The following is a 26079-nucleotide window of genomic DNA, read 5'->3' on the forward strand; positions in this document are numbered from 1 at the left end:
TGGCAGATGTTATGCTGTAAAATACACCAACTTGTTTCACATGTGTTGCTAATAGATGCAGGAATTATTTCATTTATTCAAAAATGGTTAATTCACCAATGTTCCATAAAGCAATCATTACTTTAAGGAGCACTTGAACCACTAAAACACCCATGACTTCCACGTGATGAGCCATGTGTTGTCTCAAAAAGCCTAAAATGGGTCCATAGTTTTATATAAATTGACTCCTGAGTGACTGGAACCAGCAGAGTAGCCATCTGATAAAGCAAGCTATATCTACTGGATACAATAAGTACACACACTTCTTGATTTCAAAGGAAGGAGTTTATGTTTGATACTCCTCAAAACACAGCTTAATAATGTTTTCTTTAGTTGAGAGAAATTCTCCAAACAGGTGTTTTAGGATTCCAGTCCTATTTTTTAATGTATTTTATTGTATGTTTGTATTAAGGGCTGAAACAGCCTCCTTTATTAATAGGCGAGTACAAAAACACAACAACTGTTAGTATTCAGCATCACAGTGAGGAGCAGAAAATATTTGACTCAAGCCCAATTTGGGATTTAATAAACCGCACTCCTTAATTGCTGTGTACATTACATTTTTTACATTTGTACTAGTTCAATGCTGTTGCTGTGACTGTGTGTGTGTGTGTGTGTTTGTGTGTGTGTGTGTGTGTGTGTGTGTGTGTGTGTGTGTTTGAGTGTGTGTGTGTGTGTGTGTGTGCTGCCGTGCCGTAGCTTCATCAGGTATAAGGAGAGGTGTTGACTTTATTCCGAGCCTCCAGTAACACCACTGACTCTGATAGTTCCCCATCCCTGTGGGAATTCATTATAAGACAGCTAGAGGCTGCTTGTGGATGGTTACTGTGCTGCCCGTATGTTAACTTGTCGCTATCGCGCAAGGCAAACATGTGGTGCAGCTGCTTTCTCTGGCTGTGGGCAACCTGGAGAGATTGATTGGTGAGCCTTCTGTTTTATCCAGGATCAGGGCCACATTCAGTAGACATGGTGCCTCCGGAGAAGCAGCCATTTTCCCCAGAAAATATGGCTCATTACCAGCACAGACAAAATGAAGGTATATTGACTTTTTAACATCTCACACCGTTACCTATTCCTGAGCCGTTTAACAACACACATTTGTTATCCTGGAAATCTTTACTTTCTTTTATTCCCATGTAACTGAATACAAAAACAGGGCTGATTTGAACATGAGCTCATCATGTTTATGCCTCTTTTAGGGAAATCAAACACGTCTATTTCAGTTTGAATTTACACACAGGGGCACACACTTAAATACCCATACATGTGTGTTTTCACCCCGCACACACAAACATACCCTTCCCCCCATCAGACAGTTTTTAACACAAACCATTGGCCAGTGGATGTGTCTGCTCTGCTCAGGGGCATAAGCTCTGTCCAGACCCTCAGTCTTAACTCACTCTCTCTCTCTCTCTCTCTCTCTCTCTCTCTCTCTCTCTCTCTCTCTCTCTCTCTCTCTCTCTCTCTCTCTCTCTCACGCACACACACATACTCACACACACAAACAGCAAAGACAAACACAATCAATTATTCAACACTCTTGTTTTGGCTCATGTGTGTTATTTTTTTCTTCTTTTTCTTATTATTTCTGTTCTGTTATTTCTATAGCATCCTCTGGCAACCTCACAGCCAGGAGGCCCCGATGAGTGAGCTATGAGGCCTGATGACTTGAGGTCTGTGTATGTTCTTTGTAATTTAGATGGCAGAGTAATAATTTGCATGCACAGCCTTCAACACCGTCTCATTGTCTGAAAGAGATTATCCTCGCGGCTTTTTTTTTTCCACAACTGAGGCTTGTCAAAGACCTGGCTTGGAAGACAAACCTTTGTCTCCGTGTTTATTTCCCCCATGAGTGGAAATTTTCGGTGCGGTCATTCGGTGTAGTTAAAGCTCACACTTGAGCACACAAACCACCAGTGCAAACAGCACTCTCTCCGTGTCTTTGCAGTATTTCTTTACCAGTTGTACCACTTGAGTGTGGATTAGTTTCTACATATGTATGTGTAGTGTATATTAAACATACAGAGGCTGTCATTTTTCAGTGTGCAAATCTGTGCACTAGATGGCACTATGGCACTTATTATTCAAGGCCAATAGATTATTTTCATTTTGGAGGATAAGTGCGTGCTGCTGACAAAAGTGATGATCACAAAGTGCTTGTTTTCCCGAGCTGATGTTGATATCATCAAGACACATCCACTCATATTTATTAATTAGCTGCTTTGACCTTTAAGCACAGAGAAATTGTTCTGGTTTCCTGCAATGATTTCATGGAAAATGATGAAAATCCTGAATCGTAGCGGTGTAGATGAGTTAAGTTTAGAAGTCTGCTCTTACTTGATGAGATTTTTCTTTTTTTTTTCTAAAGGCTCAGGTGAACATCAAACACCTCTCCCTCGAATCAATGAGAACAAAAAGGAATCACATTGTGGGGATATATTAAATGTGAATCCTTGCAGCGATGATGTCCTTGTAACAGATCATATTGTAAATAGGATGGGTTAAATTGCACTTGTAGCTTCCCTTCAAACAGTCAGGGCTATCCTCTCAGGGGGGCACGAGAGAGTGCTGCAGACTCTTCCTCTAATAACGCAAGACAATGAGATCCTAGCTCATAACGTAGGCCTCCACTATATAGAACAAGTATTGGGGGCTTAGCAGCTAATAAAGTGGCAAGTCTTCAAATCCATGTCAGAAGAGCAGAGTGCCACAGGGACCTTTCATAACACTTGTATGTGCAGGTTCAACTGCAGTGGAAAGGTTACACATCCACATTGCACTGATCTAACCTGATGAGTTGCCTTAAGCCTCACAAATTTCAAGGCTGCCTTTTTTTTATTTAAAGAAGCAGAAGTGAATAATTCTCTCACTCTCTAAAATTTGACAGGAGTGTAGAATGGATGCTTTAGATGCAACACCAGATCTCTTGTGTGTAATTGTGCATGGAGCGGTGACAAAATGAAAATCTCTTTTTTTTTTAACAGTTTAATTTCATCCTGTGTCATGTGTGTTTGTTTTAGCACACATTTGGTAAGGAGTGTATTTTTCAAAACGAGCTAAAATTGTAACACAAATCAATTTAGTTAATTGAATCACGCTGCCCTTTGAGTTCACAAAACACAGCCTCAGTAATTAGCCCTGATTGCCTGGTCTGCGTTTCATAAATGGTCTCTCCCGCTTTCTCTCCAGTGAACCTGTCCTTCACTCGAGCAACAGACACTCCTCCAGCATTTCCACCCACTTTGTTTGTGAGGCTTTGATCCACACTATTCCAGTTAAAGTTACACCCATGTGCTGCAAGTTGAAACTTTCAGCATTGTTGCTCAGGGGAACCTTATACCCGTGGCGCCTTCTGCTTTTGTCCTTCCCTTTAGCAACAGAACTCTCCTATGGTCCCGGACAAAAGACTACTCACGACACCATTTTATGATCTCTGTGATGATACCGTTTCCCTTCTCCTGCTTGCATGTTACCTCGGTCTGCTCATCTAGTCCTAAATGTTAATGTCAAAAAGCATCATTAAGGGCTCTCCCTGGAGAAGACTGTTGATTTGGAGTAGAGGATAATGCAAGAAAAGGACATTCTTCATCTCGAGATTGCAGCCTTGGAACAAGAAAACCAATTTAAATCAATGCTTTTTCTTTATGCTGCAAAATGACATAAAATTGTATGAACAGCTGCAACCAAATTATCATAAAACTGAGACTCTATTATTTTTCTCTTTCAATTAAATCCACATGCACAATCAGGTGGACTTCACTCATAATGCTTATTACATACAGGGGATATTTGTGCACGCATTTGCATATCTTGCAAATAAATTAGCATGTTTGTTAGCATGTTTACTAGCATTACACACACATGTTAAGCCTAATTGATGCAAGAGTTAAAACATTTTTTTTACAACAGCAATATAAACCACTTAAAGGCACCAAAACAAATAGAGTATATTAAAGTAGAGTGTAAAGTGCTGCAATGTCTTGCCTCTCAGTCTGACTAATCACTATGTGAGTGAAACATTCATGGTACACTAGATCAGTTCAATATTTAATTTCTCAACAAAGACTACATGATGGAACAGATGCTCAAACTTTGTATGTTTCTCAGGAGAGCAAAACTCACTTTCATGGAAGCTATCGAGCACAGAGATTGTGACTGTGTACAAGCTTTTTTGTTTGTGTTGACTTCTTTGGGCTCTTCACCTATGCACTAAACGCACAGTGGCGGATAAAAAAGATGTTCAAACATACTAAGTGTGCAGAGTGAGTCAGTGCTCAAACCATGGACTTGAATACATCAATTGTTTACATCCAGGGGCACTGAAAACTCATGTGTGGAAGCACATTAGCGATGCACCAAGGTTGGCCTTTGCCTCCATGTCACATTTCAAGTGAAAATTTGACTTGGCATGTTTACATAGGATTTCTTCATCTCCCTTTTAAACCCCTATGGGCAGGCTGAAGGTGAGGGGAACTAAGATTATTATCCCCCCGTTTCTCTGAGGAGCTTTTCTTTATGCACACCCTCACAGATGTCGACATTTGGTTAGGCGGTGTACATAGAAGCCCCAGATTATCTAGCGCTTCAGGAAGTCTGTTTAGCTAAAGTTAGGAGTGGTTACTTTGCTGCACCTTCCTAATTTACCCCCGTGTTTAATAAAACCTGGAGACCTTCCATGCTTAGTTAAACATCTGTGTTAAAGGGAGTGTCAAAGGAATATATTGGTGATTGAATACTGCTGTCCTTTGGAAACCATAGGTCTTAGCTGTAATGATGTTCACATCAATAGGCTGGGCTTGTGCAGGCGTAGATCTAGTCACAGGAAGCGTAACAGATGGTGTACTATATGTCATAATGCTATAAAATCCAACAGGAATTGACAATTGAAATCCCACCCTGGAGTTTGCCTCTTTTAGCTTTGGCATAATCTTCTCAGGATTTCAATTGCAAAGTCAAAGAGAATAGTCTAGCACATGGGGACTAGTTATCTGGGGCAAATGCGGTCTAAGGTTGACAATGCAAAGGCTATGTTTATGTGCATCACACTTGCTATACTGAATGTTTCCCAGAGTGCAAGAACATCCTCCCCTGAATTCTATTCCTCTTCCCACGTCCCAGCAGTGCTGCCGTGGAAAGTAGGCCAAGTGAGCACCAGGGCGTTGCTTTTTTAAGATGATCAGTTTGTCAGTGTGTTTTTGTGTGCACTCAGGACGGCTATTCATGTGGCTTGACTCTGTAGAACAAAGAGCGGCATTATACAATTTGCAGCACTTCCAATAGCAAAGGGGAAAGGGAGAGGTTGGAAAAAAAATAGGGGACAGGACAAGTGCGGATGAAACAAAGACAAAATCTGGCTTGTACTCTAATTCATTTACTTCCTCTTTTCCACCTCTTTGTTGCAGCAAAAAGGTCCCTTGCCAGTAACACTCCTCTGCAGGATCGTACTGTACTCTAGCTGGCGTGGATTATTTTTAGCTATTGCTGTGCAGCTTTCACCTTGACTCCTTCCATCTTGACATCATAATTAACATTTCTGTTAATAGTAACAAAGTTCAATATTAATAAGGATCTCTGACAGAAATCAAAATTCAGCAGCGGAGCAGGAATGAATTGTGTTGCAGTGCTCACATATAAGAGACACCTTGCCAATCAGCATCAAATCTGAATCTCCTTAATGATGCTAATCCCTGTAGAAGGAAATTAGAGGCGCTGATGCAACACGTAGAAAATATACGTTTTGATGTGAGTGTCTGGAGGATTATCGGACTCCTGCAGGTTCTTTTTGCCAGTATCACTATAAGTTGGCAAAAGCTCCATCACAGGGGTCAACAGGCAAATTAAAGTTCTCCTGAGGACTGAGGGAAAGGCTGCTGCCTGTGTGGTCATGCACATGCGCTCTTAAAGGAAAAAAAAACAAGGTTAAAGCTGATGCCTCCCGTTTTGGAGGCCATAATGTCCAGTGCAACATGTGCTAATACTCTACTTATTGATGAGATTTCTAAATGACCTTCAGTGTCAGATTTTTTGGAGCAGTTTTTTTCTGAGTGGCATTTCATATTAAAGCACCTTATGATTTCAGTTTAAGACTGAATAGTCACATTTACATGACGTCCATCAACGCCACATAGTGTGATCACTTTTTTAAATAAAGATTTTTTAAAAGGCCAACAAAACCCTAGTGATGGACACATTGAAGACGTTGCTGTGGCATATGAGCGAAGGTATGCTGGGTATTTGGTCATGTGTATTTCGGTCTAAATTTCCAGGGGATATTTTAGATGTTAATAGCCCTGAAGTGGTCTCGGTTTCTTATTTAATTTCTCTCGCCTTCTTTTAAATGTAATTCGCCCACAGACTGCGCCGCGAGGCTCTAAACCGCGCACAAACTCTCTCTCATCATTTCCACAGCAGAATGGAAATGCAAATCGTGCGCGCGGGCAATGCCCTTGACAGAACTCACCACTGCACACAATTAACACGCGCACTCTGACAGAAGTTAGTGACGAAATGTGAGGTCACAGCGGCCCGCGTGGCACATAAAGCGAATGCGTGTATTTTACACAATAAAAGCATCAAATAATGCATTAACGTGAATGTATTTTTTTTCAATATTTTTTAAACATTATTACCCAACTTCTTACGTTCTGTAGTGACAATTCTATTTATTTTAATGTGGTTTAACTCAGAAAAAAATACAAGTTATTGATATTTTAACTCTGTGAAAACATTTTTTACAATTTGTAATTACTTTTAATTATTTTGCACGTTTTATACGCATTTTTTAAGCATTTGTCTTAAGTTTTATTTTTATTATTATTTGTAGATAAATTTAATGAGCATAAAGAACCATTGTTTTTATGTTCGCTCGGGGGTCTTGTGAGGGGTGTGTTAGATAAACCTATGTTGAGATTTAGCCATGTTGTCGGTGCAGAACACAGCTGCCTCATATCGACACAATGATCTCAAGTGTAACCAACGAGGGGCGCTGTCCGTCTATCAGCTCTAAATACTTGACATGGATAGCCTCCATGATTGATCTCATCACTCTGGGCCATTTGTGTTTTTTCCCCTCTTATAATTAAAAATAACGTGTATTTTAATATTATTAATATGATATTTGAATATGTCATATCGAATTTCAGACGTGCATTTATCAGGCCTGTACGTTAATAAATACGGGGAGGAAAGTTTGAAAGGAAGCTGCCTTTGTAATTAAAGATATACAGTTTTTAGTTATTTATTTAAAATAACACATAATTGATAAAGACTGCTTATTTGGACTTCTTAAGATGAAAAATCTAGCACACAGTTTGTTTGTTTTTAATTTTAAAACAATATAACAATATGTGGGAATTAAAAAAAATAAAGCACTAAATTTGATTTTGAGCACATGTCACGTGCACTTAAATTTTTAAAAAGTGAAATTGCACCATCAAAGTATGTCCAGACCAAAGAATAAACAATGTAAGGTGTAAACAAGTGGGCTCCCTGCCTTTTTCCTCCATATGGAAATGTGAATGATGCCTGACTGTAGGCGTATTAGATAAATATTTAATGGCTTAAGGATCACTTTAAAACAGCCTCTGTGATAAAGCCGTGAGCGAACTTGCTTGGTGGCTGCTAATAACATTTCTTTTTTCTCCCTTTTTCCCCACCAATCAATTCATTAGGAAACAATGCAGGTGAGCAGAATGAAAGTGTTGTCCCAATAAAGTGCATCGATGGACAGCTGGGCAGCGGCCGGCTGATTGACTTTGCCTTGACATCTGGGAGGCCCGCTGGCCCCTGGCACGCGCGCAGGCTGATGTCGCCATTTACATGCAAATTTAAGGAGATCATGAGGGCCTCGCCCCGTAAATTCACACAAAAAAAGAAGACGTCACCCTCAATACGGAGGAGGCTCGTCCCGGCGAGACGGGAGGTCTTCGGAGTCACAGTGGACATTTTTATTGGGGAGCCACGCGCTCCAAGGAGTTTGGTTTTTCTATCAATGGTCAGGCCCGAATCTGTGGGGGTTCATTCATCGTGGCCACTGAATAGAAGAATGAGATAACAGCCAGCCGTGTCATCAAGCGGTCATTTAAATGATGCACAGATACTTTGCACTTGTTTTCACCCATCACTTACCTCCAGCGTGCACAGCTCTTACAAACAAGCTTTTATTTTGTAAGGTGAGAAATGAGAAAACCTGATCCTCTAATTCCACGCCAAAGTTGTCATGCACGCAAGCTGCAGGAAAAAACAAACGAGGATCAACATTTTCCTTTATTTTGATGCTATAACATTTTCACCTAATGATGGAGAGCGCATTTTCCACGGTGTAAGCCCACCACGCAGATGATCCCACAGAATGAGCTGAGACGGATTCAGGCTCCGCGCCTCAGTGTGCGCAGCAGCTGACTCCCTCTCTCCACGTCCAGATGGCTCCTGCACACAGATTTGCATTCATTTTCCTCTAATATCTTCTGAAATAGCGGGGGCAGCTGCATTTGTTGTCAAATACGGTTTAAAAGTCCCTTTCAGGACAGCATCGTTACCTACGTGACGGGTGTGGAGATCCATTTTCCCTCTCCAGTCAACAGTATCAGATCTAAGAGGATTTGTCTCAAAGTCTCCTAATTTGATAATCAGATTTAAATCGCCTTGGTGCGTGTAATCAGGGGTTAAGTTCTAATAAGCGACTTGAAAATGTGCAGGGAAAAAGCTGGAGTTCTGTGCAAAAAAGATATTTGCAATCTCGGTTGAACAGACAAAACATTTGCAACACGCGTCTCGGTTTGTTTCATCTGAAAGAATAAAGATTTTTTTTTCTTGCAAAGGCCACTGAGTTTTTCCCCCCTCTCAAAATTAAAACTTTATTTTCTCTTCAATAATAAAAAGTAAAAAAGAAACTTCACATCCTCATTTTGTGACTGCGCAATTTGGCAATAGATTGTGTGGAGGTGAAAGCAACAGCTTATAATTCACTTATCTTTGGCAGCAGCTATTAACCCTCAGCACCAGCTAGATAGATTGCTCAGGATACAGCACACATCTCTCTTCTTTCTCGCTCCCTCCCTCCCTCCCTGCCTCCTCGCTCCCTCCATCCTCTCCTCCTTTTCACCACTAATGAACCGGATTGCCTGCTTGCTCCTCTCGGACAGAGTCGGACATGAAGGCAGTTGGCTCTTTAAAAAAAAAAAAAAAGATTAAGATGTTTCTTATCATAAGCCTTTGATTTTACAGCACGTGCGTGAAATAAAAGAAGACACAGACGCGTGGATGTTCCTCAAGTTTAGTTTAATGTCATGGGAGTGTGTGGCTCTGATTTTTTTTTTAAGAGGTCAGAAGATTTGACATTATGCTGTGTAAATGGTAAAGTGATGGTATTGATTTGTTTTCACACTCATAATAAGGTTGCTAAGAAACAGATTATTTATATTTTATGATTCACGCAATAAACAAAGAAATGCTCGTGCTCTGCCATAGACAAGAACAAAATAACAGTCCATCATCTTTTTTTATTCCCATTACAAAGTTAATGCAAATTAATACATTTATTTTATTGTCTGATTCTCTAAGATGAGCCTCATATTTAATAAATTGTACTTATATTAAAACAACCTAAAGCATATAGTTAAATATGCATAATAAATATAAATAAAGAAACATGATCTGCCATTATTAAAATATGATTTATGGCCTCTATTCACGCAGCTATTCAGATGCTTTCGATGCAAAAGTGAACGAGCTATCTCATCAAGTCGATTTGCAAAAATTATCGCAAATTTAATCGAACAGATATGACGAATACAATCAACTTTAATCAAATATTATAAAAGTAATGATAGATGTGATTATATTAAGGCCAGTTGAATAAATAAGAGCATGTAATGCTGAAATACGAGTTATTAATTTGTGTCATTTTTTATTTTTTTCCTGATTATGTGTGATGGTAACACCCGCTTACATTTTCCATATCATGAAAAAAATCAAACTCACCACATATAGGGCCTAAGCAAGAGGAAAAAGTGGAGCGAGTGAGTGTTTCTCAGGCTGCTGCACTACAGGGCTCTACCCGTACAGTTGGAGCGCCGCTGCCTGACAGGAACCGTCACTGCTCCATATATGGGCAAAGCTCCGCCCATTCCGCGTCATATTCTGACAGCGCCTCTCCCGTGGGTTTAGAGTTTTGGCTCCCGGGAAAGATTTCAGTCCTCGGGGAAAGAGGGCTTAGTTTTGCATGTTCCCATCCATCGTGCACGACGCGAAAGGGCCCCTTATCCACCTCTCCTGTGTACAAGGAACACCTCCACTGGTGATCAGCCTTTGCCTGTGTTTGTCTTGTGGAGAAGCAGCAGCACCTTTTCAGGAGTGGGTTTTTTATTCAACAAGAAGTCCTGAAGGTTTTGGATGCGGTGCTTCAGGGATGTGGGCACTTTGAGAGCAGCATCACCCACAAACACAAACAACTGCCATCGATTTTTCTGTGAATAGCACAAAAAAAAAAGAAAAAAACAAAGAGGAACAATAGCAACACAAAAAATCTTGTCTATTGAACAATTCACTTTTCCAGTCTGTGGATACCGCTCTAACTAAGTACAGCACTTTGAGAATTGTTCACATCGGACGGACTGAAGAGGGAGGCAAGACCTGTGGACCGGGTTTTCCCTCGCAAGTCTGAATCGGCTCGCGCTACTTATCCCGAGAAGAAAAAAAACAGCAACCCTAAAGGATAACACGCTTTGGACGTTTTATTTCCCTAATTTCGCAGGAGGCTCTTTTTTTCCACGCAAATTGTCCTAAATGTTTGGGATTCAGGAAACTATACCGCGGGGTGGGACGACGATGAAGGAGGAACCGCTGGGTGGACTGAACTCGGTCCGCTCCTGGATGCACACAGCTGGGGTGGTGGATGCAAACACAGCCGCCCAAAGGTACGCATGCCAAAAGCATCTGATTTTTCTCACGCATTCCCTCCTCATCATATCGACCCCTCAATCCCCTGAATACTCTGTATCAATTACGGTCTCCCAATAAATGCCCCCCCTTCGGCTTTCCCCTTCTTTCATTACATCAGATTAGCCATTATTGTGACAAATCAAGAAATCTCCCCCGTAGACTCAAAGCGTGCGTCTGCATCTCCAATGTTTCCATCAGCTTCTCCATCATCTAGCATCCCCGGTGTCCGGTGCTTAACCGACATGGTCTCTTGTTTTCTCCCCGCAGCGGTGTCGGCTTGGCACGGGCACATTATGAAAAGCAGCCCCCTTCCAACCTCAGAAAATCCAATTTTTTCCATTTCGTCCTGGCGCTGTATGACAGACAGGGTCAGCCGGTGGAGATCGAAAGGACAGCTTTTGTGGACTTTGTGGAGAAAGAAAAAGTAAGCGGTGTATATTTTTTTTTAGAAACACACTCACTCGCTCCCCTGCACATAATCAGCACATGTATCGAAATTATGTTCTCTGAAATGGCACTGGGTTACTAAAGGGGATGTCACGTGAAATATTGATTTTTTAAAAACTCAATTGGTTGATGACAGAGAGTCGTTTTAAAGCTGTTTCTCTTCTTTTGCACAGAAATATTTTTCCCAGCACATAGACATGATTTGCAGTTATACTGTGTTGATGCTTGAATTTCACAAACTGTTGTCTCCTGCAGGAACCAACCAGTGAAAAAACTAACAATGGGATACATTACAAACTACAGTTATTGTACAGCAATGGTGAGTTCAAGTGTAACTGATATTTTGCAAACACGTGTAAAAACATCAAGTAGTAGTTGGTCTGTCTGCAGAACAGCAGATTTAATAATAATGATAATAACAGCAGCAATAATAGAAGCTATGAAATAATTTTATTAACTCAGTCATAGTCTGTACACTTTATATTATTTATTGCATGCACAACTTTTATTTTGAAGGGCTATCTTCTTTTTGTATATTGCCCCAAATTCCTCCAAAAATCTCAGCTGCTTTTCTTCTCCTCTCCCCAGGCGTCAGAACAGAACAGGATCTTTACATACGGTTAATCGATTCCATGACGAAGCAGGTAAGCTGCTGTTCCACTTGTTTTTACGCACAGTGCAAAAAAACAAAAATTGCTCACATCCATGCTTCACCTGCGCAAAAAGGAAAAAGAAAAGAGAAAAAAACAAACATAACCACACCGTGCAAATTATCACCCCTGAGATAAACATGCAGCACACCGTCTTCACAAAAAAAAATCTGTCTGCAAAATGCAGTTGTGGCACAAAATAAAATCAAATTACCGGCGTAACACGAAGAGACAGCTTCCATTTTGGCTGTTTACGTTTGCTCATATCATATTGCACGACTCTAAAGTCAATTTCACTGTGCCAGAGTTCGGCTTTCTTTGCAGGCTCAACATTAAAATTTAAACACGACGTCTGCTCCATATGATCTGATTTGACTTTCCCTGCAAAGACTCCAAAGTGACGCTTGAAATGTGTTTAAAAATTTGCATCAGGTATTATATTTATAAATATAAATATTTATATATTTTTTCCTGAGGTGCATTTCACTCATGTTGCTTACAAATATGTGTATGCCTAGTCACAAAACGCAGAAAATACACCTTAAAGCTGATTTTTAGCCCACGCAAAGATTTGCACGAGTATTTATAATTCTAGGACTAAATTCAGACATCTTTATTTTAACTCTGCAGCTGAGTTTTTGTTATTAAATGTGGGGTTTTAGTCGGATCTTGTTGTGAATAGAGCCGTGAAGCCTGGGCCACTGGTCTCAGACAACATTCCTGTGCGAATGATCCGAGTCAATGACGCAGAACAAGCAATTTATGGATTTCTGTTTCTACAGCTGCAAACAGCGACATAAATCAAACCAATAGAGATAATCGTCTGCTTCCAGAAAAAAGAAACGGGACAAAATACATCAAGTCAAGTAGGACAGATTTAAAAAAAAAAAAGAAGAAAAAACGAGGGAGTGATGCGACCTGGTTCAGATATGTCACTTTTTCAAAGTCACATTTTTTTATTAGCCTCAAACGCACCAAGAAAAAAACCCACAAAATTATTAATTGTATGCAATAAAAAATAAAGCACATCACGCCATCTATTTTTATTTATTTTCTGATTTTTTGAAGCATTTGGTAAATAATGTTTTGTTTATTTGCCTGCGTTTCCACATGGTGCCGGTTTACTATACGAGGGAGTGAAGTGTCTATCCTTAGAAGAAGGAAGGAGGGAGGGATCGAGGGATCGAGGGAGGGAGAGAAGAGCGGCAGAACTGATAGCTCCACGCCATCTGTTTCAGCCAATGCTCAAAAATTACTCAACCGTACCGCCAGACACCGCTTTTTATCCACAGAAAGATCATTGTTAGCGGCTCAAAATAAACAACAGATTGCCCATTAACACTTTCCCCCAAATATCCCCAGATTATAAGCATATTGATGACACTTCTATTGGATCTCTCCTTATGAAAACCTCCCTGTGTCTCTCTCTCTTTCTCTGTCTGTCTCTCTGAGCCACAGGATATTATCCAGATTAATAAAAAAATACAATTTATAATGATTCTTCTCATCATCAAAACCATTCCCTTTACATTTTTCCTCTTCAAATTTCTGCCTCTAGAAAAATATCTGGTGTCATTTTCACTATTACCCACATTTATGTTTGTATTATTTTATTTAACTGGACACCACTGATGTTTTTATTAATTAATATAATTTTAAACACAGTAATGATCCTATCCATATTTATCACTGAGCCTTTGCACTCATGTAAAATATCCTCTTGTGCTGAAATCATGTGCATGCATGCCCTGTTTCATTTTATGATGTGCAAACACAGCAGCTAATTATTTGTGAATTTATGTGAATTAATATGTGTTTAACAGTTTAACTGTGTTCTCACTTTCTCCCCTTCCATCTCATTTCCTTTCAAAGGCCATAATTTATGAGGGCCAAGACAAGAATCCAGAAATGTGCAGAGTTCTTCTTACTCATGAAATTATGTGCAGGTAAGCAGAATTTTTTTCCCCTTTTTTATTTTTTATTTTTCTTTTGCTTCTGTCCATTTTGCAGATCCAGGCAAAAACTACCCCCCCCCTTACCACCCCCAAACCCTTTCCCCCCTACCTCCCCTCCTCTTCGATAAGTTTTGACACTCATGATGTGATGCAGACTGTCCTGTGGTCCTTCAACAACCACAGAGAGAGAGAGGGAGGGAGAGAGAGAGAGAGAGAGAGAGAGAGAGAGAGAGAGAGAGAGAGAGAGAGAGAGAGAGAGAGAGAGAGAGAGAGAGGGAGCTGCTGTCATTTCTAACTTTGATATGATGTGATTCAACTTTGATAGGAGTATGAAAATGACAGAGAAAATCAACTGACTGTCTTTTTCATTAAGGTGAAATTAGATGTATAATAAACAGTCAGTGACATAGTTGTGTTTTTAAACATGTTCTTTATTTGCTTTTTATATTTTTAGAGTGATATGTAAGCCTGCCAGAGACAACGTGTTTCCTGTTTAGTTATGCACAGACGTCGCATGCTATGTATCAGTTTTTTTTCTCTCTCCTCGCACAGAGTCAGTTCTGGTTGATCCCACCTGTCAACAATGATCAGCGAGCCTTTTAGCGTCATTTAACCACATAAATCTCAAGCTCTCATATTGCGCTGCTATTCAGCGGTGTCATTGATACTAAAAGGAAAAACGCCTTTTGTTGTTATTGTCGAGCTCAGCATGAGCTTTGTGAACATTGAATTCGGATACTGTCGGTTAACCTCTCCTTTTGTTGCACCGCTGCATTGTTCAAGTTACTGCTGGAGAGCAAGTGCAGCATGAGAGCTGAGAATGATTTGTCTTTTTCCATGCATAAACTCATCACTCACGCTCAATTTATACAAGCATCCATCACTTATTTGTGACACGTTGAATATGCTCGTGCTCTGGAGGTAATATTTTTTTTAGTCAGGAAGGAGTGCTGCTGAATACAAGACTGCTTTAACTGCTGCCTATTATCACATAAGAAGATGTGCATAATAAGATCAGATTTAATAAGAATTATCCTGTGATATCTTATTTTTGTAATACACTAGATTTTGAATTATAGTTTTCCTCTGATACTTAGCTGCGCCTCAGCTATAAAACACATCTTTATTATTGCAGCTGAAAGTCATGTAAATCACACAGATATTTGAATAACGTGTGTTTGACTGACAGTTGCACAAAATCTTTGTTTTTCCTGCAGCACCATATGGCATAAATCAATCCTTTTCACATATGTTTATATGTTTTCATTTCAAATCAAGTCTGGGATGATGTATTTGTTTATTTTTGCACTTTTGATTCAAGTCCCAATCAAAAGAAGTGCGAGGCAGAGAGCTATAGGCTCAGGGAGGAGAGGGCTGAAACATGTGCTGGAAGATAGATTAGTGCTTTTGAGGCCATAATTGATAAATGCCCCGCAGAAATATTGGTTGAGGGTGGCACCTTGCATCTCCCTCAGAAATAGCAGCTTGGCAATTAGAGGTAAACAAAAGCTGAAGCTGTGAAAAGTGACTCCCCTGCCTCCTGGCCCAATCCCCACTCCCCTCCCCTCCAACACTAAGCCAAACAACACAACATGTTGTTTTCACCAGTTTTATCAGCCATCAGCATCAATGCAATGGATGGGATTGAGTGCAGGAAATCTCATGGCTACTTTTTTCTCTCTCTCTCTCTCTCTCTCTCTCTCTCTCTCTCTCTCTCACTCACACTCCAGTCCCCCACTCCAAGGCGCTTAATAAATATATGTGGTTTTGAGTGCATTATTTATTTATTTTTATTTATTCAGAAAAGTGTTGCCTGCTCTTAAAACACACTCTCTTATGTCCCAACAGCCGATGCTGCGACAAGAAAAGCTGTGGAAACAGGAACGAGACTCCATCAGACCCTGTGATCATTGACAGGTAGGCCGTGTGCAGCTTTTTCTTCTGTTTGTGAATGACCGAGTGAGAGTCATGAGTGTGCACATGGACGATGCAGTGAACAAATGAGTCCCCTACCGGTGTGCCAGACGGGCCCAGTGGCTCTGACTTTGCAGCCCTCAGTGTGGGAACCCGTGGGTGATCCTGTGTGAGTGGCTGAGGGGCGTCTTTCCCAGGTACCTGTGCACCGAGGGGCGGTCACCACCTGGATAGGGTTTGTTCAATCACAGGTGGCTCAATCACTAGAGGATCATGCTGGGAATACACCTAATTAGCTTAGGCAACTTCACATTTATTTGGCTGGCTTCCCCCTCTTTGTTTACGACAGTGATGCTAACATTGTCAATAGTTGTTTTTCATTGACTGTTTCCTTCTCCGCGACTTAGCTGAGAGCTAGACGCCGTTAAAGTTTAGAAGGGATAAACATTTTATGTGTGCTGTTTTGTTCTGCACCTTCAGGGAAAAGTTACATCTGCCACATTTATATTCCCTTCATCACTTTCTAAAGAGGGAGAATAAATGGCCTTCTCTTTCAGGCATTGACATTTTTCTCACACTGTGAAAGTATACGTCCCCGCTCAGCCCTGAATATGTTTATGTGGTTGTGTGTTTTAGTGTGTGTATGTGTGTGTAAGGTGGATATAGGGGTGAGGCAGGGGGTGTAGTCTGAGCGTTGATCTCAATGTAACTCTCACCACGTAGTAGGGAGAGACAGCAATGCTAATGTTTGACTAGCCGGAATCACTGTTTGCTTAGCGGAGAATGCCTGGTATCTGACAGAGGGGACAACTCTCTTATTAGTAATCAAATAGGGCTGAGCAGTTGTTGCTGCCACTCCACTCCAGCGGCTTCTCATGCATCAGGAAGTAGGAGCTGGCTGCCCTGGGAGCCTGGATGGATTACCAGAGCTACTGCTGTCTGAACCCAAACTCACGCACGGAGACACACACAGACAAGGGCACAAAACACGCAGACACAGAGACACCCACACACACACACACACACACACACACACACACACACACACACACACACACACACATACACACACATGAGAGCATGCTGCTTGTGTGTTTATGTTTTTATGCTTTCCTGTCAGTGCAAAGTTAAGCACTAAGGTGCTCCTGCTACCAAGTGGACATCTCCATTTCTAAGAGAAGTTGCATGTGTTAGTAAAAGAGCGGTTGTGTGACATTTACATATAACTTGAGACGTCTACTTTGCCTAATTTCCGCTGCTTTTATGTTTGCTTTGTGTTGCTCTGCTGCCTTTTACTGCTCAGAGTTTCGCACGCCATTGTTCTTCAATCTGCGGGACAAAACATGTAACATAAGTACAATAAGCAAAATGAATGCATGGAGAATTAAAGTCAAGAAGAGGGGTGGGAAAAAAAAGAAACAGGGTAAAAAAGAAGCGGATGGATATTGTAAGCTCAACCGGCTCAGGGAGGGCTCGGATTTTCATTGTGACGAGCCTGAATAGGAGCAGAGTATCCCTTTCCTTGCACAATGAGCGGCTCTGTTGAAACACAAAAGCATATGTTCCTCATTAGACCCTCCCATTGTCTCCATGTCGTAACTATGAGCCCGTCAGCTCACCCTAACAGACCCACACAGGTTCCCAGTGACTGAGGGAGGCTCGCAGAGAGGGGTGCTTGTGAAAGGTTGCAGGGTTTAAAAAGAGTTACGGACATGACCAGAGCACACTGACTGTAGCCTCGTATACGTACGATTATTTACAGCAATCACTCCACCATTCCCTGCTGTGCATATGGGCAAGCTCTTAGTTAAAGCTTCCATGTTTTACAGCCATTCCTGTTACATCTGTCATTTTCTCATGCACATCATTACAGGCACCTGTGCTGCGGTCGCTGCTGGCAGAAACTGATTATTTCCAATTGAGTAGAACATAGTTGAGTGACATAAACCTAGAGGAGAGGTTTGATTGTTGAATCAGGCATGTCTCATCTGTCTACAATTACAGTTATAAAAAAAAAAGCCCAGCTAGCACTGCCACATTTCCTAGAGAAACAGTAGCATGGCCGAAAACCTTAAGAAACAGATTTGGAGTGAATCATTGATGGCGTTCATTCGCTGTAACATTTTCCCAGATGGTAAGAGGGGAAAGCGCACACAGCTAGCTGGCATCTAGCAAGACATTAACTGGCGTTCCCATGGATCTGGCATATCCAACGGAGTTTGGGAAACTTATCATTCCAAATGTGTCCTATTTTCCTGCGGTCAAGCCAGACATCTGTTTACCCTATTTTCTCGCTGAGTTTTGATACAGATTTTCACTCAGATTTTTTGAAGAGGAAGGATTCTCTTTAAAAAAAAAAAAAGAGTTGGTTAGATATAGGCCCAACAGCTGTCACAAAGTTTCAGCACTGCTTGGTCTTTTAAATATTTCAGCACTTACATTTGATGCCCTTGCATTATTCATACTCCTCTTTTGGATGAAGAAAGGGCCTATTTTTGTTGAATTTGGGTGAGTTTATGTGTGTTAGGACTCAAATTTCAATATCTTTGGGGAAAATTGCTACATCTTTTGCTCCAGAAAAAAAAAGCCTATTGTGTTTCTGTTGCAAGAGCGCACTTTTTTCCCCTTTCAGCTAAGAGAAGTTCAGTCTTTTGGTGCTTATATTAAATAAAAGAAACGCTACATTTATCCAGGCACTAATTGTAGCGCTACTGCTGCTGCTGCTACTGCTGCTCTGACCGCATCACTTTGCAGTTCGGTGTAATCATCTCTCCCCTTTATAAATCCAGCAGTGCTACAGATGTCACATTTATAAGTTAATGGTGCCTTAAAGTAAGTGGGGGTGTAGCTTTATTCAGTCGGTAATTTGAGTCTTTAGAATTATAGTGATGAGGTACCCAATATCTGATTAGATGGTTTTCCCATTTACAGTGCATATAGCCAAACATAACTCAATTTGCGATGACTCTCCTGCTCTGCTATCTGTCTTCACTCTCTTGCATATTGACTTTGTCTTCTCTCGTGTGAAAGATTAGATACATTGTTCAGGCTTACACATGGATTTTGTAATAAGACGGTGCATGTTGTTGAAAGAGGAGAGAAAATGACTCATTCTGCATGTCAGGGTTCAAAGGTCACGCTTTACTCTGGTGCAATTTATGCAAGAAGAATTGAGACGGACTAAGAGAGGGGAGAATGTGTTATCAATGTGTGTTCTGCTCATACATGAATTCTGAATTTCATGTATGTTCATACAGTTTAACATCCTGTGTCAATTTAGGCTGCCATTCACAAACCAGAATTCTGGAGCAGACCTAAACATGTCAGCTCCGTTTATTCCAGCGGCCGCGGCGCTCCCTTTCACTTCCTGTCACAAAGGTCAAAGAGCGGCGACCTTTGGAGTGCAGCCCAGCCGCTGAATAATTCATGACATTGACTTGTTTTTTCCCTTATTTTTTCCCCTTGTCTCTTTTTTTTGGTCAGCACACATGGTTGTGCTGTGGGAGGCTTTTATTCATTTAGCTCATTTATAAAGGCCTCACCGCACCTGTTCGTGTGTTAATGCAATTAAAATTTGGCCTAATGTAAATTTTGCTTAGCTCTCCGTTATGTCCCTCATTAGTGTGCCTGTATTTTCTAAATGACTTTGCGTTATCGTTCATTTGTGCAACACCTACGAGGTCATTTCCCAGAGTGCACTTGACTTGTTGTCAAGTTGTTTACCAGAAACAAAAGACCCGCAGTCTTAGAGCGCCTCACGTGTGGTTCCCTCGGCCTTCTAAGAAACAAATCGGGAAATTTGTGTGCTCCCATCTGGTTTTTGCAAAACCGTGATTACCTCCAAAAGCTGAACAAATGCCAGTATTTATAAGGTCAGCCCTTTATGTGGAAATGTGATGTAAATGAGAATCAGCGAAAGGGGACATTAAACAAAATTAAATTCATTGTCTCCTTTAATGTCATTTACATTTTTGGCTAAGCCCCGGACTGTCAAAGAGGATTTCTAAAACCATTTTAATTGCACATCAGCATTGGAAAAGAGGGGTGTGTTTTCACTGAGCGCCTGTCGTGATAACCTGCGAAGAGAAGCCTGTTTATGAAGCACCTAAATGACATGTTTTCACTGCATCTGCAGAGGGGCAATTAAGATGGCACTCGGTAGGTAGTGTTAATCTAGCATTGAGCTCCCACCATCCATAATGAAAATGATGCAGGGGATTGGGTCACTGTTGTTGTGATTGAGAGTTGATTGCTGCAGGTGTTCCTTCTGGATTTTTTACATTATAGCACTGAGCTGTGGGACTTGCTTTTTTCAGCCTAACAGTGAGTCATTTAAAGCTGTTAATTTGTATAGGAAACACTCACTTACTATATTTACACACGCCTGCAAACACCTGCTCACACCTTTTTTATTTGTGGCTTAACAACACGTCCATCTCCGCGTTTAATTATATAAGGCTGTGTTTGGTGTAATTCCTGTGACAGATGTGAGCTTTTGATGCCCATTGAGAAACGGCAGAGTAATCTGGCCACCGCTGCCTGTGAGTCGACGTGATGTTTGAGTGAAGCCTGTCTCCTCTCGAGCCAGAGTAGGAAGAGCAGGAAGTGTTGAGAGCGAAAGCTGTACTTGGCAGCTCTCCTTTGGCTTGCACTTGCCGAAAAATGAAACCCAGACCCCTCTCTCGGCAGTCCTCAGAGCCAGAACCTCCTTCCCCAGTGCTCCAACATCCAGGATTGGGTAATACTGTTCACTAAGCAAAACATTACCTCAAATTATTCTCGCCCTGTTTTCTATTCCCTCCTCCCTCATGTCGGTTTTTATCGCAGTTTGTAAATGTCAAGACACGTACAAAGACGCACAGTATAAATGATATTTTCCAAATTATGCTCACATGTTTGGGTTCACATGAGTGGCGGCTGAACGTAACGTGGTGCCTGACGCTCCCGAGGGAGACCCACCTCACTAGGGTAGGATTCCCAGTGGCATCAGCTAATGGCAAGACTTGACAACAGCAGAGAAGCCGGGGGTGTTGTGTTTTACTAGCGCTGAGCAGGGGTGATGACTTTAACATGTGTGCAGAGAAACACGGAGATGTTTGTGTGAGTGAGTGAGTGAGTGAGTGAGAGTGTGTGTGTGTGTGTGTGTGTGTGTGTGTGTGTGTGTGTGTGTGTGTGTGTGTGTGTGTGTGTGTGTGTGTGTGTGTGAGTGTGTGTGTGTGTGTGTGTGTGTGCGTGCGTGCGTGTGTGTGTTTGCTGTGCTAAAGAGAGAGGTGTGCGGTACGAAAAGAGTGGCTCGGGCCAACAGAGCGACGGATTCGGCTCCAGCTTGACGGCAGTGAAAGACGAAACATGGTTCCACATGTGTTGAGAAAGAGCAGTCCATCTGTCCATGGAGACAACCCCTCCCCCTCCTTCTCCTCCCCCCCTTCTTCTCTCCCTCTTTCCTTCTCTTCCTCCTCTCCTTTTCTCTCTCCCCTCCAACCCCCCCTCACCCCACTCTTTTACTCCCCTGGTTCACTGCTGACAGAAACAAGGCCAGAGCTGGGGTGATGGGATGAATGCTGGGCCAAGAGCAACACTGGACCTTGTACACACACACACACACACACACACACACAGTTACACTCAAACACACACACACTCAAACACACACACACACAGGAATAAGAAAAGGTTATCAAATATTTTTTTAGTGAATGTGCTGTTAAAGTTTACAATCTTCAGCTGCATTCACTGGCTTGGTAAAGTGCTGTGTTAATGTGATTTAAATCTGACTGTGGAGCAACACAAGAGATTTATTTTGGTATTATGAAAGAAAACAATCTATTAAGATTTATTCACTTTTCCCCGACACTCTGCTGCAAGGAGCCACCACGGTGAAAATCGTACATTATTGAAATTAAAACCGAAGTGAATAAAACATGCCACTCTTTGTCAAATATTTAGCAGCGCTCCTTTATAATTAAACTTTGTAGCTGTTTTGAAGATGTTGTTTGGTTTCTTAAAGCATTAATGACGCTAGAGCTTTGTCAAACAGCTCCCGATTCTGTGAATCACATTTAGGTCACTCAGGCCGCTGTTTTTTCCAGCCATTTTTTTCATGTGAAAAAGGGTCTCCTTTCTTTCTCTTGGCATGTTCTCGCTCCCATTCAATCCTTATTAGGTTTCCCCTAATTGTCAAACAAACTGTTGGGTCAACCTCAGTCGTATCTGGCCGTAAAACAGCACATTAGGCCCCGGTGAGGGATATATGTGGTATTTCATCGGAGACGGAGTAATGCTGGGGTTTTATGGTTAAGTACCAGTTCACGCCCACGCCATTTGTTTCGCATTAGAGTGGAGGTTTTGTAAATCAGATCAATATGTTCGCTGAGATGTGATTCCTTGTCGGGATCTCCCGAGTCGTTCTTTCCTCAAGTATTTTTCTTAGGGGACTGGTTGTCGATGCACACTCCTCCTCCGCCTCCTCCTCCCCTCCCCTCCAACATTTCCCCTCCTTCCCCTTACCTCTGTCAGTCCCTCCCTCCATCCTCCACCTCAATCTATTTCCATTTTCTGAATGTAGCAATTTGTAGTGTGACACCAGCTAGATTAGGATGGGAAGCAGTCTGAAGATTTCATCGGACATGGTCCTGCTCCCGCTGGTGTGAGGTCACAGGACAAAGATTGGGGGGGTGGAATTCGGGGAGAGGGTCATCAGTTACCTCGGGGAAACGAGCTGGTCCGCTGGCTGCTCTGTTGGCCCCAGGGGTGCCTGGGATGTATCGGAGGAGAAGCCCCTGAGAAAGAGCCCTGAACCAGTGTCATTTATTAAAAGTGACAAGTTATTTCTAACTATAGCTCTGTTTTTATTGTTTTACAATGCTGTCATTTGGAACAGTGCCCCTCTCTCTCTTCAGGAACCACAAACAAGTGACGAATGAGCGATGCGACTTGCTTTCTTAACATACACACATGCTTCGCTGTTAAGTAACATTATCATGTGTTTTGTTGTTTAAATCAAACAAATGTGCAGGTTTAATAAAGATGGACGGAATGATAAGTGTAATGAAAATATTTCACCATTCACCAGTTTTTCTCCAGGACATTTGTTCAGCAAATTAATAACAGCTTACAGTATGAATCTCAGGCTGACCTCGGCATAATCAGAACCAGAAGTCCCACAGAACATGACCGCACTGTGCTGTGTGTGTGTGTGTGTGTGTGTGTGTGTGTGTGTGTGTGTGTGTACAGAGCACAGCGTCAGTGTCTATTTGTGTGTGAGCTACTCAGACTTTTATTAAAAAACATTATATTCATGCTAATAATGGCGTGTTTATTCAATGTTTGACCACTGCTCTTCATCAAGGGTCACTAAGGCACTCTGCTCCCCCTCTTCTTTTTTACTGCCTGCCCCAACTGCGTTAATGATATATGACAGAAATTTCCTTGAGCTGGTTCAGTGGCAAGAAAGGTCCTGGCTAGTCTATATCAATCCATCTGACTTATGTTCCCATGTCTTGAATTACCGCTTGATGGAAACCTGCTGTGGGCTTCTCTTGCCAATTGAAATCAGATCTCCTCCACAGCCTGGTGTGATATTGATCCATATTCAACACCCAGGCAGCCCGATCGATCAGTATTGATTTACAATAAAAAACACTCCTCTGCTTGTTCAGCACCACGATCAATAACTTTAAAGCAAAAGGGGGGAAAAATATTTAAAAAGAAGAAAAACGGGATTGTGCTCTCACCGAGTGGTGGCCAGCTGGAATACATAAAAATGTGAGGAGATGTTTCTTTTCATTACAGGAGTCTGACTTTAAGTGACCAAACCTTGACCACAGCAGCAAGCTGCAACCACGTCCACAGTGAACAATGATCCTCCACCGCCATGTGAGACACGCCAATAAAAAATGGTTTAATGGGATGACACTTCTATAAGGACTCATTTATTGAAGGAGGTGTGTCTGTTTCTGAATTAGTGGCACATCTGCACTGCAACAGGGAGCGCTAAAGCTGTCATATCAAATGTGTCTGGAAATTGAAATGGAATGCTAAAAGTGGTGGATCAAGCCCGAGCACTTTAGCTTGATTTCGGCGTGTTAACACGATGACATGATTTCCTGTGGTTTTATATTAATTTGTGTCTCACCCACACACATATGCCGGGTCTCTGCCTCCCACACGGCACATCATCAGAGCCCGGTTCAACGTCAAACACACTCCAACAGACTAAGGCGGCCTGTTCAGCTATAGTCCAGATCCACTTTTCCCCCCTGTCACATCTTAGTCCTAATCTCTCGGACTTCCTCCCCTCTGCCAAATAAGCGTTCCCATCCAGCAGGTCCCAGCATCGGGCTGGGCTGCAGACATCTGAAAGTTATTATCCCCAATCTCTGACATCCAGGAGTTTACAGTTATATAATGATGGGGAAAACCACATGTCCCCAGAGGCAGAGAACATTTTTGAGATGCCTCCCCATCTGTTTTTGGGGGAGCTGCCCATTTTGGGCCAAACTCAGAATGGCAGGCAGGCTGATTCTTTTTTTTTTTCTGTAATTTTTATTTTCTACCACTGGAACAGGCCAGTCTGGGAGTCATTATATGGGGTGATAAAGCAAATCCAATTGGGTCAGGTTCCCCTCTGCACAGCGCTGGTGGCACCGGCTCTCCCTGCCTCACTGCTCGTCCCTGACTGTGTAAGTGCTGGTTGTTTGTTTGTCCTAGAGAGGCTGGGCTGGGGGACTAATGCAAGCCCGGGGGCCAGCCAGGTCGGAGGCGACGGTAAACCCGAGCCGCCTGGCGTAGCAGCGCTCCCTCGCTGGTGGCTCGGCCTTGTTTGGACTGCAGCTCCGGTTTGCTTTCTTAGAGGGAAGCTGAGCCTCCGTAATCATCGAGCCTTTCGCTCGGGCGGGGAGCACAGCCGGGACCAGAGGGAGTGATGACATAGGTCCGCAGAGGCCTGGCCCGGTCCACCCCTGCTGCTCTTAGGATATTTATTTTCTCTTCTCATTGTATGGTTTAAATCACACCGTATTATGTTCGGACCTTATGCACGTGCACAGGCACTCAGATGTGATGAGGTGCATGGCGTAAAGCTGTAGGCTTTGTTTTTACTAATAACGCCGGGGATTAGTGACTTGCTGACCTCAGTGTAATCTTTATTAGTCTGTTAACCATATACTCCGGTTATGGAGCAGCCCTAACTGATGTGAAAGCAGTGACACAGGCATGCAATTCAGGACAAAACAAATGGGGAAACTAACCGAATGACATGCTATGATTAAATCACTATGTTATGTTATGTGTAGATGAATGTGTGTTTCTGCTTAAGCGTTCCAAAATTTTACAGATTAAGATAATTTAAGACCCCCCTCACGGCCCCCAGGTACTCCTCACAAATGTTTTATTCAACATCAGCACTCTGTTCTGTTTTGTTACGTTATTGAAATGGGTTGTCGATTCGAATAGAGTCAACCTGGTGGGCCAATCTCATTGTAGCCAGTGGAGAGTGAAAGCCATCTCTGCAGCATAGGCTCACCAGAACACACACAGAGATTGGACGAGGGGGGCAGTGAGAGCGAGAGTGCCTTCTCCAGATGGAGATCCCAGATATGGGGGGGAAATGTCCGGGCCATTTTCCAGGGTTTCCATAATGGGAATCAACCCCTTGCTTGCTTATTAAGTTGTGCACACAAGGAGGAGTGAGGGGAGAGATGGAGAGGAGAGGAGATAAGGGCAGGCGAGGCGAGAGATGGACAACCTGCGCGCCGTCACCTCTCCGTTGTAAGTGTCAAGCCAGCCCTGTCAGAGAAATCACAGGTCATGTGGATAGATGATTGTCAAAGCACCGCATTGATATAAGGGCTCTCTTTTTTTCCCCTTTGAGCCGAGAAGGCGCATGATAAGATTTGTTTTTGTTTTCTGTAGGAGAGGGAGAAAGTATGACGTTCAGGTCAGGGAGGTCGGATCTGGGGGTCATGAGGTCGCAGCCTTTTTGGTACCTGAGTAACCTCACATGGCTAAGCCATTTCTCAGGCTCCCTGAAATGATGGTGGTGGTGGGGGTTAGAAGAATGGGGAGGGGGGGAAGAGTGATCTATCAGCGGCAGCACCAGACATGCAGACAGAATGGCAGCTACTGCAGCTAAA

General features: G+C 42.2%; 1 protein-coding gene and 1 long non-coding RNA gene across 5 annotated transcripts in view; both read left to right on the plus strand.

The window, feature by feature from the left end:
- The first annotated feature begins 6212 nt into the window (after window positions 1-6212).
- On the plus strand, window positions 6213-8853 carry LOC117811064. Its single transcript, XR_004630924.1, has 2 exons — window positions 6213-6260; window positions 7710-8853. It is a non-coding gene; the product is annotated as an uncharacterized LOC117811064 (long non-coding RNA).
- A 1447-nt stretch (window positions 8854-10300) lies between these two features.
- Window positions 10301-26079, plus strand: part of LOC117811060 (transcription factor COE3) — a 69118-nt gene continuing 53339 nt past the window's right edge. For 3 of the 4 annotated variants that reach the window (XM_034681085.1, XM_034681086.1, XM_034681087.1), the window contains exons 1-6: window positions 10825-10955; window positions 11248-11404; window positions 11683-11746; window positions 12016-12071; window positions 13950-14023; window positions 15881-15949. In XM_034681085.1, the coding sequence (XP_034536976.1) occupies window positions 10825-10955; window positions 11248-11404; window positions 11683-11746; window positions 12016-12071; window positions 13950-14023; window positions 15881-15949 (551 nt within the window). Of the gene's footprint in view, window positions 10956-11247; window positions 11405-11682; window positions 11747-12015; window positions 12072-13949; window positions 14024-15880; window positions 15950-26079 lie in introns of all 4 variants that reach the window. The other variant, XM_034681088.1, reaches the window with a different exon arrangement.

Source organism: Notolabrus celidotus, chromosome 4 (genome assembly GCF_009762535.1).
Source record: "Notolabrus celidotus isolate fNotCel1 chromosome 4, fNotCel1.pri, whole genome shotgun sequence".
Classification (NCBI taxonomy): Eukaryota; Metazoa; Chordata; class Actinopteri; order Labriformes; family Labridae; genus Notolabrus; species Notolabrus celidotus.